This window comes from Pituophis catenifer, unplaced genomic scaffold (genome assembly GCF_029215685.1).
Source record: "Pituophis catenifer annectens isolate HBS135680 unplaced genomic scaffold, rPitCat1.0.hap2 SCAF_3, whole genome shotgun sequence".
Classification (NCBI taxonomy): Eukaryota; Metazoa; Chordata; class Lepidosauria; order Squamata; family Colubridae; genus Pituophis; species Pituophis catenifer.
This window is the reverse complement of record NW_027256883.1, coordinates 100,710,468-100,727,554: the sequence shown is the minus strand read 5'-3', so window position 1 is coordinate 100,727,554 and position 17,087 is coordinate 100,710,468. Positions and strand designations below refer to the sequence as shown.

At 40.5% G+C, this 17,087-nt stretch overlaps 1 protein-coding gene across 3 annotated transcripts in view; it reads right to left on the bottom strand.

Moving 5' to 3' along the window:
• Positions 1 to 1,778: 1,778 nt before the first annotated feature.
• HDAC3 (histone deacetylase 3) overlaps positions 1,779 to 17,087 on the bottom strand; it is a 187,950-nt gene continuing 172,641 nt past the window's right edge. For 2 of the 3 annotated variants that reach the window (XM_070940852.1, XM_070940853.1), the window contains 3 exons: positions 6,256 to 6,335; positions 5,855 to 6,012; positions 4,225 to 5,604 (listed from right to left, as the gene is read on the bottom strand). In XM_070940852.1, the coding sequence (XP_070796953.1) occupies positions 5,535 to 5,604; positions 5,855 to 6,012; positions 6,256 to 6,335 (308 nt within the window). In that variant the 3' untranslated portion in view covers positions 4,225 to 5,534. Of the gene's footprint in view, positions 2,484 to 4,224; positions 5,605 to 5,854; positions 6,013 to 6,255; positions 6,336 to 17,087 lie in introns of those variants that run through there. The other variant, XM_070940850.1, reaches the window with a different exon arrangement.

Sequence of the window (17,087 nt, the reverse complement as noted above, 5' to 3'; positions counted from 1 at the left end):
ATCGCTTCCAAGACCCCTTGGGCGACTAACCGATCCAGCTCTGCGTCGATCTTAGGCTTTAAAGCGAAAGGGACCCGGCATGCCTTAAGTTTGATGAGCCTAATCGCCGGGTCCAACTGAAGGGAGATTGGAGGGCCATTATATAACCCCAACGAGCCATCAAATACGGTCAGAAACTCCGCGCAGACCTTTACCAAGTCCGGGTCTGCAGTTCTAATCATGTTCACCCCGGTTACCTCGATGCCTAAAGGGCCCATCCAATTCCTGCCCAATAAGCTTGTATACGGCCCTTCCGTTATAAACAGATCGAGGTTCTGTCAGACCCCCTTGAATCTAACCTCAAATGTTCCAACCCCCTTCAATGCTATGGGGTTTTTTTTGGAAGTCTCTTAGCTCGAATGGGGGGGCTTCAAGTGAGGATAACTTTCCAGGGCAAATACTCCGGAGTGTTTTAGCCAAAAAAATGGACACGAGGGATTCCGTGTCCAGGAACATGGGACACTATGTGCCCTCAATGTTAACTATTTCCCTGATGGAACTCGGGGCTTCTGAGCTAAGGCTGTATACTTGCAAGAGATCATACTGAGACCGGGCCGCGTCCACTTCAACGTTCGCCGTCTGTCTCCCTCGCGGGCTCTTGCTCTCCTCTCGACCCCCCTTGGCCCGACATGCATGGGCGATGTGTCCAGACTTCCCGCATCGCTGACACTTAGCGTCCCGGAACTGGCAAGTCCTCCGTGGATGGTCCCCACTACAGCTGCCGCATTGATGTCCAATGGCCTCCGATGTGTTGTTTCGAACCGTTCCTCCGCCGGGCCTAGGGGCACTCCTACGCCTCATCAATCGCACGTCATCCCTTCCCAAGTCGGAATCCTCTTCGGGGCTCTCATGATGAAACCCCACCCAGCTGGGTGTCGGCGTGGCTCCCCCCTTCTGGGCCTCTGGGGCCGTCTCCTCGGCCGCGATGGCCAGGGCGTCTTCCATCTTAAGATCTTTCTTTGAACAAAATTTCCTCACAACTTCTTGTCCGTCTGGCCACATATAAACTGGTTAAATAAAGCCTCATTCAAGTTATTGAATTTACACCAGCGAGCCAGCTTACGCAACTCTGCCAAAAACGTTGTGACTGGCTCGGCAACCAAACGCCTACGATTAAAAAACTCTACCCGCCAGGACACCAACATTGGTTTAGGTGCTAAATGGGCTGTAATAACGCCCACCAGGTCAGAGTAAGAGAGCTGATCCACTTTCCTGGGGTGCACAAGGCTCACAGCCAGCCCACACATCATTTCCACAGCAATTCAGGAACCAGTCTCGCCGTGCGCCCTCCTCGGTAATGCCATAGCACCGGAAAAAAGACTCAAGCCGTGCTTGGCATATTTCCCACGTGTCCGGGCGGCGTATGTCAAACTCCAGCAATGCCGCCGCACCAGCCAACCCCACTGGGGGGACGGGATGGCGGGAGTACCTGCATGCAAGCTGGCAGACGTACCGGCATTGCTGGAAGTACTCGTAGTCCCCCTCGAGGAGCTCATGGCATTCAGCCTGGAGTTACCGCCGGCTCTGAATTGCTGGATGCGTAGGGTGGTGCAGCGTGGTCCCGTGCCGAGCTGCAATGCCTTGCGACACTGAAGAAGCCACTTCCTTCAGCATCCCATCCTCGCCAGTGAAATGTAGTGGGTTCCAATGAGCCAGGCAACTCTAAGTGACTTCAACTCTTCTTTTATTCCATAATTAAAAGCAAGTAAAAAGACTAGAACAAGCTTACTTAGCCAGGAACAAACCAAGAATAAATATTCTTTGGGCTTCCACTGCAGGCTGGCCACTGGGTGGAGTAATTGGCCAACAAAGCTGATTGGACCTAAAGCCCCGGCCAGCCCATGGTCCTAAGCCCCGGCCACCTATTGATAGAATCAGGAAACCACCGGCTGGGGCTGTTGCAACCCGGAAGCACAGCCACGCCAATCCCGAGACACAACACTTTTACAATGTTTCATAATGTTTTATTATGTGATAGTTGTGTTAATATGAAGGGAAGATGTTACAGTTGCTTGCATCGGAACTTTGCATGTTTCACAATGTTTTATAATGTTTATAATGTTTTAATAATACAGTGTTTTATATCATTTTAATGCATATATATAATGCTTATAAGGTTAATAAAGTTTTATCATGTTTTAAAATGTGATAGTTGTATTAATGAAAAAGGGAAGATATTACAGTGGTTATGTCTACAGTCTTGGCAGGATTAGTTTGAGATGTATTCCTTGACTCTCGAGGAGCTGCTTTCAGATGCTCCTGTGAGGTATTTCTGGTTCCTGTTTTATGTAGATATACACGCGTAATGATGGCTTGTTGTGCATCCTTCTACGATTAAAACTACTTGAAACACGTATCCTGAAGGATACACATCCATCAGAAATGCATAAAAGAACTTCAAGCAATCAGTTTTTCTAACATCTGAAAACTTTGACCTGGGGCACCTTAAAAAGAACACAAGTGCTGTGTGCAGCCCAAAAGTTATGCTTCTCTTTAAAGCTTTTGAAAGTACACTTTGAACGCTGAAGCAAGATAATCCTGCAGCCTTGCTTCAGTCTGCTGTGGAATGCCTCTCAACCCTCTCACATACAGTTGCAAGAAAAAGTATGTGAACCCTTGGGATTGTGTGGAGTTTTGCATGAATTGGTCATAAAATGTACTCTGAACTTCATCTAAGTCACAACAATAGAAAAACACAGTCTGCTTAAAATAATACTACACAAACATTAGATATTGCCATGGTTTAATTGAACATAACATGTAAACATTCACAGTGCAGGGAGGAAAAAGTATGTGAGCCCCTAGCCTAATGATTTCTCCAAGAGCTAATTGGAGCCAGGAGTGAGCCAACCTTGACTCCAATCAGTGTGATGATATTGCATGTGTTGCTGACAGCTGTCCTGCCCTTTAAAAACACACATCTGTTTTGGGTTTACTGGTTTCAAGAAACACTGTCTGATGTGAACCATGCCTCGCAGAAAAGAGCTCTCAGATCTACGATCAAGAATTGTTGACTTGCATGAAGCTGGAAAGGGTTACAAAAGTATCTCCAAAAACCTTGATGTTCATGTGTCCATGGTAAGACAGACTGTCTATAAATGGAGAAAGTTTAGCACTGTTGCTACTCTCCCTAGGCATGGTTGTCTTGTAAAAATGACAGCAAGAGCACAGCGCAGAATGCTTCATGAGGTAAAGAAGAATCCTAGAGTGTCAGCTAAAGACCTACAGAAATCTCTGGCACATGCTAACATTTTTGTTGACACATCTACAATAAGGAAAACATTAAACAAGAATGGAGTACATGGGAGGACACCACGGAGGAAGCCATTGCTGTCCAAAAAAAAATATTGCAGCACGTTTGAGGTTTGCAAAAGAGCACCTGGATGTTCCACAGCACTACTGGCAAAATATACTGTGGATAGATGAAACCAAAATTGAGTTGTTTGGGAAGAACACACAATGTTCAACACTATGTGTGGAGAAAAAAAGGCATAGTACACCAACATCAAAACCTCATCCCCACTGTAAAACATTGGCGGAGGGAGCATCATGGTTTGGGGCTGCTTTGCTGCCTCAGGGCCTGGACGGATTGTTGTCATTGATGGGAAAATGAATTCCAGAGTTTATCAAGACATTTTGCAGGAAAACGTACGACCATCTGTCCGCCAACTGAAGCTCCGCAGAGGATGGGTGATGCAACAGGACAATGACCCAAAGCATACAAGTAATTCAACAAAAAAATGGCTTCAACAGCACAGAATACGCCTTCTGGAGTGGCCCAGTCAGAGTCCTGACCTCAACCCGATTGAAATGCTGTGGCATGACCTTAAGAGAGCGATTCACACCAGACATCCCAAGAATATTGCTACACTGAAACAGTTTTGTGAAGAGGAGTGGTCCAAAATTACTCCAGATTGTTGTGCAGGTCTGATCTGCAACTACAGGAAACGTTTGGTTGAGGTTATTGCTGCCAAAGGAGGGTCAACCAGTTATTAAGTCCAAAGGTTCACATACTTTTTCCTCCCTGCACTGTGAATGTTTACATGTTATGTTCAATTAAACCATGGCAACATCTAATGTTTGTGTAGTATTATTTTAAGCAGACTGTGTTTTTCTATTGTTGTGACTTAGATGAAGTTCAGAGCACATTTTATGGCCAATTCATGCAAAACTCCACGTAATTCCAAGGGGTTCACATACTTTTTCTTGCAACTGTATGAGGCTATGGGAAAAGGCTGGGCAAAGGAGCTTTCTGTTGCAATGCTTTCTGAAGGAACCTCCCAAGCTAAGTGCCAGGCTTTGCAGTCATGGCAGTGAACAAATTTTCATAGTCAGTGCAATTTTAGATTCATGATGTATCTCTGCAGCTACTAAATACAAACGTTTAAGCTATGTCAGGATGAACTGGGAATGAACAAAAGAGAAGGAAAATAAGAAATATTGTGTTTAATATTTTAAACCCACCGGTAAAATATAAGAGAAGGGCAATTGCCTCTCTGTCGTCTTAGCTGCAAAGAACTTCTCAAATGTTGGCAACTATCTTCAGCACATGCAGTTTAATTAAAAAGATTTAAGCCCGCATTAGATGAGGAGGAATTAAGGTTGAGAAATCTCTTTCCATTTCAGTTTACTCAAAGAAATACTTCAGATATCAGGACAATGATGAATAGGGTAAAAAGGGAGAGTGATACATTTTTCTGTGAAAAATATCCTTAAAATTTCTTTCTTTTAGAATTCAAGCATGAATAATACTGAAAATCAAAACATAGTACTTTTAACAGATAGCAAAAGATGGATACACTGAAGTTAATTTTTGGTCCGGGACTCTTCCCTTAATAATATTCCTTCACTGAAGCAAAAACTGAAGTATGTCCAATAAGGTATATATAAAGTATACTTTTTGCTATAGAAGTCACATAAAACTGGCAAATTAATTTCTCAGTGGGCATATTGCCATGCAGTACATAGCATCTCCAAGCAGAAAGATTAACAAAAGATAACTTTTAAAAGAATCCACATGACTGGAGTGCTACATAACATGACTTCTCCACTTCTATTATGGTCAAGCAAAATATCCACCAACATTATCTGATCTCTGTTTATAATTCCCATTGCTATAGAAGGCTGAAAATTTGTCTATGTAGGTGAGCTTTTTACTGCAGGTTTCTAATTGGGCCCTCCAAGAAAATAAAAGTAAGAAAAATGGTTCAAAATACAATGCAAATCCTGTCCTTTTTTGAAGAGTAGCAGCCTTGTGAAAAGTGATGGTCATTGCAGAATGAGAATTGAAGAGGATTACCTAGCAACAACCTGAACCTTATATGAACCTGAAACGAGGAAGGTTTATTCCCACAAATAATGGCTGAAGATCGGGTCGAGTAGAAACCCTCATTGCCTTCTGTGCTCAAACAATTCTTTCTACTGCAACCTATTGCCTCCTTAGAGTTTTATCATCCAGACAATTTCACATAGTGTAAATGTATAGGATTCAGGCCTCATATTTCAACATCACTTTCTTTATCATTATCATGGTCACCATCGTAGAACTCATTGGAAGCTTCTGGCCTGCAAGATATAATAAAGTTACATAGGTTAAGAAGATAATATAGCAAAAATTAAGGATAAATATGGAATCTGCTTATTAAAAAAACGCAACAAGCACATGGCTCTGAAAAGGAGCACTATGGCTATTAAACAGATCATACTAAGAGTCCCAATCAATACATACTGATTTCTGGGAGTAACTGCTGGAGTTTCTCTCAAGTATCAGATAAAATACATAGTTTTTATTTGTATGACAAATATAAAAACATGCCTGCTGTAATTATCTTCTGAACTTCTCTCTTCTGGATCAGGCTCATCTGTGCGATCATAGCTCAGAAGATCAGAAGGGACATCATGGATCTGGACACTAGGTGCATGATTCAGCATCTTCAAATTCTCAAATATTGTCTGCCGTATTTGATCTAAGTACTTCACAGAAAACAGAAAATGCAGCAAAATCCTATTAAGAAAATCGCTTTAGCAAAGATTATCACATTTCTATCATCATTTTTGCGGCCATCAAACTTAAGCATAGTAACAAAATTAATCTACTATTAGGAACAGGCTTTAATAAATAGAAGCACTAATAATGCATCTTTTCAAACGAGATATTCTGGAAAGGAGGCAAATAAAGGAAGGGGGCAATTTGTTCATTTAGCAGGAGATACTCACCTGCCTTGAGTTCTGATTTTCAATTCTAGTGCTGACATCAGGGTGGAGAGTAAAGTCTGGAGCAAAGTATTCAAAATATTCTTTATGGATAAAAAAAGAGAAATGCTTATATATATATATTAAAAAGTGAAATCCATATATACAGTTGCAAGAAAAAGTATGTGAACCTCTTGGGATTACGTGGAGTTTTGCATGAATTGGTCATAAAATGTGCTCTGAACTTCATCTAAATCACAACAATAGAAAAACAGTCTGCTTAAAATAATACTACACAAACATTAGACGTTGCCATGGTTTAATTGAACATAACATGTAAACATTCACAGTGCAGGGAGGAAAAAGTATGTGAACCTTTGGACTTAATAACTGGTTGACCCTCCTTTGGCAGCAATAACCTCAACCAAACGTTTCCTGTAATTGCAGTCAGACCTGCACAACGATCTGGAGTAATTTTGGACCACTCCTCTTCACAAAACTGTTTCAGTGTAGCAATATTCTTGGGATGTCTGGTGTGAATCGCTCTCTTAAGGTCATGCCACAGCATTTCAATCGGGTTGAGGTCAGGACTCTGACTGGGCCACTCCAGAAGGCGTATTCTGTGCTGTTGAAGCCATTTTTTTGTTGAATTACTTGTATGCTTTGGGTCATTGTCCTGTTGCATCACCCATCCTCTGCGGAGCTTCAGTTGGCGGACAGATGGTCGTACGTTTTCCTGCAAAATGTCTTGATAAACTCTGGAATTCATTTTCCCATCAATGACAACAATCCGTCCAGGCCCTGAGGCAGCAAAGCAGCCCCAAACCATGATGCTCCCTCCGCCAATGTTTTACAGTGGGGATGAGGTTTTGATGTTGGTGTACTATGCCTTTTTTTCTCCACACATAGTGTTGTGTGTTCTTCCCAAACAACTCAATTTTGGTTTCATCTATCCACAGTATATTTTGCCAGTAGTGCTGTGGAACAACCAGGTGCTCTTTTGCAAACTTCAAACGTGCTGCAATATTTTTTTTTGGACAGCAATGGCTTCCTCCGTGGTGTCCTCCCATGTACTCCATTCTTGTTTAATATTTTCCTTATTGTAGATGTGTCAACAAAAATGTTAGCATGTGCCAGAGATTTCTGTAGGTCTTTAGCTGACACTCTAGGATTCTTCTTTACCTCATGAAGCATTCTGCGCTGTGCTCTTGCTGTCATTTTTACAGGATGACCACGCCTAGGGAGAGTAGCAACAGTGCTAAACTTTCTCCATTTGTAGACAGTCTGTCTTACCATGGACACATGAACATCAAGGCTTTTGGAGATACTTTTGTAACCCTTTCCAGCTTCATGCAAGTCAACAATTCTTTTTTTTTTTATTGCAAAAGTTTTACAATTACATTTTCACCCCTTTCCCCCCCCCCTCAACCCACCCCAAACTTCCCAACCTCCCTAACCCTCCCTAGCCCTCCCCTCCCCCCGGACTTCCACACAATATACTCATGTCAAGTAAAAAAAAACCCCTTTGTGTAAAACTTGAACCCTTCCCTCCCCCGTATAATTTTTCATCTTCATTACGTTAAAATATTACTGTCTTAACATATCATTTTCAAATGAAAGCTATTTGATACTTCCTAGTTTGATATTTGTTCTGAACATAATCTATCCACTTTTTCCATTCCCATTCATAAGTCTCTTGTGAACAATCTTTTAAGTATGCTGAAATCTTCGCCATCTCTGCAAAACTGGCCATCTTCAAAGTCCATTCCTCGATAGTGGGCAAAGCTTCATTCTTCCAGTATTTACCTATCAACAATCTTGCTGCTGTTATCATATACAATATCAATTTTGTTTCACCCAATGTAAAACCCTTAACTATACCCAATAAAAACTGTTGTGGAGAAAATTGAATTTTTTTCTTCAAAACATTCTGCATGACCCACCAAATTTTTATCCAAAAAGCCTTAACTTTCCTACAAGTCCACCAAACATGATAATATGTAGCATCTAAACAATCACATCTCCAACATTTTGGCTGAACATTAGGGTACATACACGACAATTTTTTGGGGTCTAAATGCCATCTATAAAACATTTTATAGAAATTTTCCCTCAAATTCTGCGACTGTGTAAATTTAACGTTCTGAACCCAAATTTTTTCCCATGTTTCCAGCATCACTGGTTCTTCAAAATTTTGTGCCCACTTAATCATACAATCTTTAACTAATTCAGTTTCTGAATCCCTTTCTAACAAAACATTATAAAGCCTTTTAATATGCATTGGACCTTTCTCTTTTATGTGTCTAACCAATTCTTCCTCATGCAACATAATACCAGTTTTTTGGTCCTCTTTCCATCTCAATTGTAACTGATTATATTGTAACCAAGTTAAGTTAATCCCTTCATCCAACAGTGTCTGTAATGTCTTCAACTGCCATCTGCCCGCATCTGTAAAAAGAACCTTTTTGTATAACCCCCGCCCGAGTGACATTATATTTGTATTCCACATAATATGACCAAGATCCAGCCATAGCGGTATTTTATAATCCCATTTGAATCGGTGCTTCTTCCAAACTCTCATCAAAGAGTCTCTGAGTATATGGCTTTTAAATACTTTATCCACTTTGTTGTCATAAAATAAGTAAGCATGCCATCCAAATTCAAGATCAAAACTTTCAATATTCAGTATTCCAGTCTTTTTCCTTCCAAACCAATCACTTGCTAAGGTCAAAGCTGCTGCTTCATAATATAACTGTAGGTTTGGAAGTTTAAGACCTCCCCTTTCTGGAACATCTTGCATAATTTTCAATTTCACTCTCGGTTTTTTCTCATTCCAGACAAACTTATTCACTCCAGTTTGCCAGACTTTCAGTTGTTTATCACTTTTAAGCACCGGAATCATTTGAAACAGAAAAAGAAATCTTGGCAAAATGTTCATCTTAACTGCTGCTATTCTTCCAAGTAGAGACAGCTGCAGTTTTTTCCAGGTCTCCATATCTTTCTGCACCTCTCGCCACAACACCTCATAATTATTTTGAAACAATTTCATGTTTGATTCTGCAACCTGAACTCCTAGATATTTTACCTTCGGTACAATCTCAAAACCTGCCCTCCTTTCAAGCTCGTGTTTACGATCTTGTGTCATATTTTTAACTATCATCTTAGTTTTTTTCTGATTCAGTCTAAAACCTGAAACTTTACCATAGTCTTGTATAATGTCCTTCATCTGGATTATTGATTCCATTGGCTGTATTAGGGTAATGACCAGATCATCTGCAAATGCCTTTATTCTATAATCCTCTTGCCTTATCATTATACCTTTCAAAATATTAGAGTCCCGTATTGTATTTAACAAGACTTCTAGTGTTAGAATAAATAGCAATGGGGATAGCGGACATCCCTGTCTTGTTCCTTTTTCAATTTTAAACTCTGTTGTCAAACTTCCATTAATAATAATCTGTGCCTTTTGCTCTTGGTAAATTGCTGAAACCGCCTGTATAAATTGGTCCCCAAAGTCCATCTTTTTTAAAGTCTTTAATAGAAAATTCCAATCCACTCTGTCAAAGGCCTTTTCCGCATCCAGAAAAACCAGCACTGCAGGTATCTGTTTGTTCCGCTCAAGATATTCCAATAAATCTATTACTTGCCTTACATTATCCTTCATATATCTACCCTCGATAAATCCCGCTTGGTCATCATGAATCACCTTTTGGATTACTGGCATCAGCCTGTTGGCTAGTACTTTTGCATAAATTTTATAATCAGTGTTAAGAAGAGATATTGGTCTATAATTCTCCGGTTTTTTAGGACCTGCATGTTCTTTTGGTATCAAAGAACTATAAGCTGTTGTCCATGATGGGGGTATTTTACCCCCTTGTTGAATATTACAAAACAAATCTCTAAGTTGTTCCACCATTTCCGCTTGCAGAGTTTTATAGTACACTGCAGTCAAGCCATCCGTTCCAGGAGCTTTAGCTATTTTTAATTGTTTAATTGCTACCATTATCTCCTCCTCTGTTATAGGATAATTCATTCTTTCCTTTTGTTGGTCTGTAATTTTTGTAACACTTTTATTATCTAAATATTTTTCTATAAGTCCATTCTGCACATCATCTTTAGCATATAGTTTAGTATAATAGTCCACAAAAGCTTCTTTAATTAATTTTTGTTGAAAAATTTCTTTCCCTCCAATATCAATATTATCAATAGTCCGTATACTCTGCTTTTTTCTTAATGTGTAAGCCAACCATCTGCCCGGTTTATTGGCATTACAAAATGTATTATGCTTCGCATATTGTAAGTTTGTTGCAACTTGTTCCGCCATAAGCATTTGAAATTGGTCTTTCAGAAGTTTTATAACACCACGTATTCTTTCAACTGTTGGGTTTTTAATAAGTAGCTGTTCTTTGTTCTTTATTTCTACTTCCAATTCAGATCTTTTCTTTTGTCGAGTCAATCTATGTTTAGAATTCATATAAATAAGCACCCCTCTCATATAAGCTTTGCTCGCATCCCACACAATTTCAATTGGGGTACCTTTATTCAAGTTTATTTCAAAAAATTCTTTCAAGTGCTTTTTAAGTTCTATTATGTTTTTTTCATATCTGAACAAGTTTTCATTCACTCTCCAAGAGCGTCGCTCAATCTTACCCATCTCAATTTCTATCCATACTGGGCTATGGTTGGACAAAGTCCTTGGAAGAATCTTTGTTCTTTTTGTCTTAACAGATGACAAACTTAAATCATCTGACAACAAAATAAAGTCAATCCTAGAGAAGGATCTATGTCTGTCGGAAAAAAAAGTATAATCCAATTCTTTTGGATTGTGTATTCTCCAAATATCTTTTAATTCCAGGTCTTCTTTCATATCAAAAAAAGTCTGTGGTAGTCTGATCCTGGATTTCGCCAAACTCTTTTTATCTAATTTAGAATCGATTACTCCATTCCAATCTCCCATTATTAAAATAGATCTATAGTCCCATTGCAATATTTTAGTATGTAACATTTTATAAAAATGATCCTGTTGTTGGTTGGGAGCATAAATTCCAATCAAAAGAATTTGGCCATTTACTGTAAGCAATTCAATTGCTATAAACCTACCATCTTCATCTGCTTCTATAATTTTAGCTGTTAGTCTTTTGTTTACATAAATAACCACACCATTCTTTTTTTGCAAAGTTGAAGATATAAAATGTGTTCCTAACTTTGAGTTTATCAAGTATTTTTGGTCTTGAGTTGTGATATGAGTTTCTTGTAAACAAATTATATCATTATTAAATTGTCTCAAATATGCAAATAACTTCTTCCTTTTCTGTACTGAATTCAACCCATTCACATTCCAAGATAAACACTTAATCGTCATCTTTATCTTTGTGACGCAACGAGCAAAATAACCGAATGTCTTCCAGAATCTCCGGTCTTGCTCCCCCCATGGCTCCAGTCTCTTGTGTGGTACTCTTAGCTCCCTTTTTATCTTGTCTTTCCTGTTGTTGTTGCTTTTCTTTAAGTTGCTTAGATTTTGCACGAGTTATACGCTGATCCTTAACCTCAACATTCCGAACCGGGTCCAAGATTGGAGAAGATTCCAACAGAGGCTCATCCAAAAAACCTCCTTCAGCACCCTGCATTTTCTCTAACTCCACCTGCTTTGACTGTTCTTGCGGTTCTTGTTGAAGTTGCTTCTTATCACTCTCCTCAATCTCCAGGACTGTAGATGTACGTGGAGATGGTATTCTTTCTAAAATAGTAGTATAGAAATGCTCCGCCGTCTCCACAGTATTCAAACGATGTCTTTCTCCCTTATATTTCAAAATTATGCCAGTTGGGGCATCCCACCGAAATGGTATCTCTTGTTTTTGCAGTTCTTTTACAAGAAAGCCAAAATCTTTTCTGGCTTTCAGCATTTTAGGTGGTAGTTCCTTGTAAATTCCAATTTGTACAACCCCCAATTGCACAGAAGTATGGAAAGATTTTTGCAGGATATCATTTCTTATTGCTCTATCCGTAAAATATATGACCACATCTCTAGGCAATTGTCTTTGTCTGGCCACCCAAGAATTCACTCTGTAAATTTTATCTATTTTGTAGAAAACCACATCAGGATTAATTTTTAAGATCACTGCCAGAGCTTCAGCACAAATCTGTCTCAAATCCTGTCTGTCATCCTCTCTAATTCCTCGAAGCCTTATGGCAAATTCCATTGCCCTGAATTGCATCATAACAATTTCGTTTTCAACTCTGCATTTTATCATCAACATCAGAAAATTTATAATCATTGTCTTTCATCTTAACATTGACTTCTGATTTAAATTCTTCCACTTTAGTGTCAACTTTAATGATAAATTCTCCAAGGCCAGAAGCCACCTCTGATATTTTTTTAGTCACCTTGCCATAATCCTGTTTCACCATATCTTTGATTTCAATAATTTCCTGCATAATTTCCTGTTGAGATTTTTGAAGTTTATCATCTATTTCCTGTTGGGATTTTTGAAATTTATCATCCAAAGCTTTGGAAATAAATTCTTTTAGATTTTCAATATCAAAGTCTTTTTTCTGAGTCTGTATCTGTTGAGCAGGGGGAAGCTGCGTTTCATGTTTATGTGTGGGGGATTCCCCCCCCCTGCTACCTTTCCTTCCTGCTTCTTTGAGGCCATCCTGCCACGTAAGCTAGATTTTCTGAAGAAGGAAGTGCCTTTTCCTTTTCCACCTCCGCAGAGACTTCTAAAAAAGTCCCCCAGGTTTAATCAAATGGAAACTGGAGTAAAGCCAAGTCAGATTTTTAAGAAAAAAGTTTTTCTTTTTCCCCCTCTTCTCTTATTTCTCTTTGTTACAGGCAGAGCAACTTTGTAGCAACTTTATAACTTTATAACTTTGTAACAAAGCAAGATGACTTCACAAATCCACTCTCACTAGCTCGTTAATTCTAGTGCTGGGCGCCATATTTTTTCAAATCACTTTCACTAGCTCGTATTTTTTCTTGAATTAAAAAGTTAACAAAGCACTAATACTTGCGATTTCCAAGTTGCAGGGTTCAAGTTAATATTTACGCTGCTTGTTGAGGTTGGTTCCATTCACTTTAAACGTTTGCTGCAGCCGGCTTGTTCTGCTGAAGGCAGAATCGTCCCACGCCGCCCGGAGTCTCAGCAGGTTGGGAGGGAGCCGCGCCTGTTTCCTCTCCAGAAGCAATTCCCTGGGGGCTTACAGGGGCTCAACCTGTACCCTGCTATTTCTCCTCCTTCAATCCTCGGGATTTCGGAGTTTTCGATCGCGAGGCAGCTCTACAGGCGGCAGGGCTGGCGGTGCTTAAAAAGGCACCGTTGTCGCCGAAGCTAGCAAACCGGAAGTCTGCAAGTCAACAATTCTTGATCGTAGGTCTTCTGAGAGCTCTTTTCTGCGAGGCATGGTTCACATCAGACAGTGCTTCTTGAAACCAGTAAACCCAAAACAGGTGTGTGTTTTTAAAGGGCAGGACAGCTGTCAGCAACACATGCAATATCATCACACTGATTGGAGTCAAGGTTGGCTCACTCCTGGCTCCAATTAGCTCTTGGAGAAGTCATTAGGCTAGGGGCTCACATACTTTTTCCTCCCTGCACTGTGAATGTTTACATGTTATGTTCAATTAAACCATGGCAATATCTAATGTTTGTGTAGTATTATTTTAAGCAGACTGTGTTTTTCTATTGTTGTGATTTAGATGAAGTTCAGAGCACATTTTATGACCAATTCATGCAAAACTCCACGCAATCCCAAGGGGTTCACATACTTTTTCTTGCAACTGTAGCACACATCAAAGCACAACAACAGACAGTTATTCCCCTGAGGAAATACAGTTAATCCTCAAGTTACTAATGTAATGGAGCTTCCCAATTACATTTGTAACCCAAGGATTCCTTTGATTGAACCATGTTAAATGAACATAATCCCTCCCTGCTTTCTACAATGCATTCGCTAATCAAATGCATAGGTGCATAAATTCACATGAGGTATCTCAGGATGGGGAAGGGCATGCAGGGTCTGGTGCATCAGCAGGCCACCTAAGGCCTCCCTCAATCCACTGAGATACCTTATGCTCCCCACAATTGTTTTCTCCCCCATCCTGCCCCACTGGTGTTCACAGATTGGAGCTGCTTTGCTAGCATCCCGGATTCCACTTACTCCTCCCCACCCTGTTTCCCCTGGATTACTTACTTTCAGATGATGCCGAACCTGTAAGAACGTGAAATCTAAGGAAAACATTTTTGCCAGCTTCTGAGTAAAAGACTTCAGCTGTGGGCCATGTGACCAGCAGGCCTCTGGGAGTAGAAAAGGCCTGGGTGGGGCCACCGCAGCCTCCTGCTTCAGGGCAGCTTCAGGGCATTGGGCAGCAGCAGTAGTCAATCAAGGAGGAGCTTGCTTCCTTTATCTTATCTGGCTGAACTGCAAGCTCCTTGTTGATTGGCTGCAGCTGTTGCCACAATCCCTGAAACTGCTCATTCTAATTAGCCAGTCAACAGCAAGCAGAAGGCTGCTCGGCACTGGCCAGACTGGGTCCAAACTAAGCCTGCAGGCTCTCATGGCAGAGGAGCTGAAGTCAGATGGGGCAAAGCTGTTTTCCTTGCATCTCACATTCTTACAGCTTCACCGTAAGTTTCTGAATAAATAAAAGACTTTGGCTTCTCTGCCATGTGGGTCAGCCTCTTCTGGAGCCCTTCAAAAACTGCAGTAAAGCCATGGGGGGAGTAAGTGGAATCCGGGTCACTAGCAAAGCAGGCCCAGTGCTTGTGGAGACCCGGTGGGGCAGGTTAGTGGGGGGAAATAGGCAGGGGGCATGTTGCGGCATCTCTGTGGTCGATGGTAAGGGTGAATGACCACTGTGTTGCTGCAACATGCCTAACTTCACAACCAGGTTGTAAATACTTTTTTTTGGGGGGGGGAGTGTCGTAATTTTGAGCAGTCGCTAATTGAACTATCATAACAAGGATTATCTGTAATACAATCTTAACTTTTTCACTCTTTTGCCTGAGACTTGTAATTTATTGTGACCCTTTATATCATAAAGTGTAAACACACAGACTTCTGTCTTAGATAGAAGGTTGAACTAGAAGACCTTCAAGGTCCCTTCCAGCCCTATGATTTTATTTGCTAAAATCTCTTCACAACTGGCCACTCTACAATTAGAAAAAAACCAAAAGAAAAAGCAAATTTCCCTGATGCTTTTTATTCTTAGTGTCAGTTGCATATCCTCTTCATCTAGCATATTAGCATACATTTTTTTCCCAACTGGGTACCCATGATCTTCAACATTAACAAATCATTGCTAATACATGAATAAAGAGGCAATATAGGCAATATTCAGACAATGTGACTATAAGGCATTTTAGAAGTCTAAAAAATAAAAGCAGCACTTTTAATATAGGCCCAGAAATTGCTTACAAGTCAGCAAAAGGCAGTACATTGATGTTAAAACTTCTGTTTTGTTAAAGATTTACTGATGTTCCTAAACTGACTTTAAAGGCAACCCTGGCTATGCTATTTCAGTAGAATATTGACATTCTGCTTTAATGAACCAATATTTCAAAAATATAATAAACCAATAAAGTAATTCTGGGAAATTACAGTAAAGATAGTATGGAGGAAGATTTTTTTTACATTTCTCAATTGCATTATGAAATTGTTCACGTTTGAATTGATCGTAAATTAGACATTATTATAACTGCATATTATGCATAAAAATATAAACTATTGCACAAATATAAAAAAGTTACTGTGTGTTATATACTAAAATTGCTGTTTATGTCCCACCACAAGCCTGTGTAAACAAAGCATTATGAACTCTAGCTGACCAAATTATGGAGGCTGAAGCCAAATACCCCGATTCACTGGCCATTATTTTGGGAGATCTAAACAAGGCAAACTTGACTTCCGGTTTGGCGTCACGGCGAGACAGTTGGGGAGTAGCGGGCTCCAATGAGCTTCGCAAAAACCTGGACTGACGAATCGCTGCCGATGGGTCTTTGGACCAGAACCGTCCTGTAGGGACGGGGAAGAAGGAGAGGCACTTCAGAAGACCAAGAGGAACAGGCAAGTTCCTCGAAGGTCAGAGGAAACTCTCTATGACTTGGCGGTGGGGGACGGCAGCCATTGCGGCTGCCACGAAGCTGGGGCAACCGGATTAAGCATTGAGCAGGAGTGATGAATGGAACGGAGTTTTTGGAAGCCGGATGAATGACAGCCAACCCATGGTTTGAAACGACATCAAGGAAAACATCTTTGTAATTTTAAGACCCCTAGCGATGAAACAGCAGCTAATGAGCGGGGGGGGGGAGAAGATTTTAAAGTGCAATTTTAAAAGGGATAAAAACCCGATGGAAAATTGACTTTTGAATAAAACTATTTGGAAATTTTAAATAACTAGAGAAATTGCCCCAAGATTGGTTAAAGGATCGGAAATAAATAAATAGATCCTTTCTTTGTCCTTTCTTGTTCAAACTTCAAGAAAAACAAAGAGAACGGACGTTGGCTTACCTGAACGTCCCTTTTCTGGGCGCTGCGACCACTGTCCATGGCTGGGATCTTCCCTCAGATCTTGACACTAACTGAGTGAGAGCTGATTAAACTCTCCCTGTCAAGCCACGCCTCCAATCCCATAGTCCTCCAGTCTATCACGAAGGCGCAGCAAGGTCACAACAACGAAAATCAACAGGCAAGTCAATAAGGAAACTGTCCTTCAGGCCGGATCACAGGCAGGCAGTCTGAAACAAAACGTAAACACCAGAAACCACAAACAGGGTGGGAATGGACAGTGGTCGCAGCGCCCAGAAAAGGGACATTCAGGTAAGCCAACATCTGTTTTCCTGAGCGCTGCTCCCACTGTC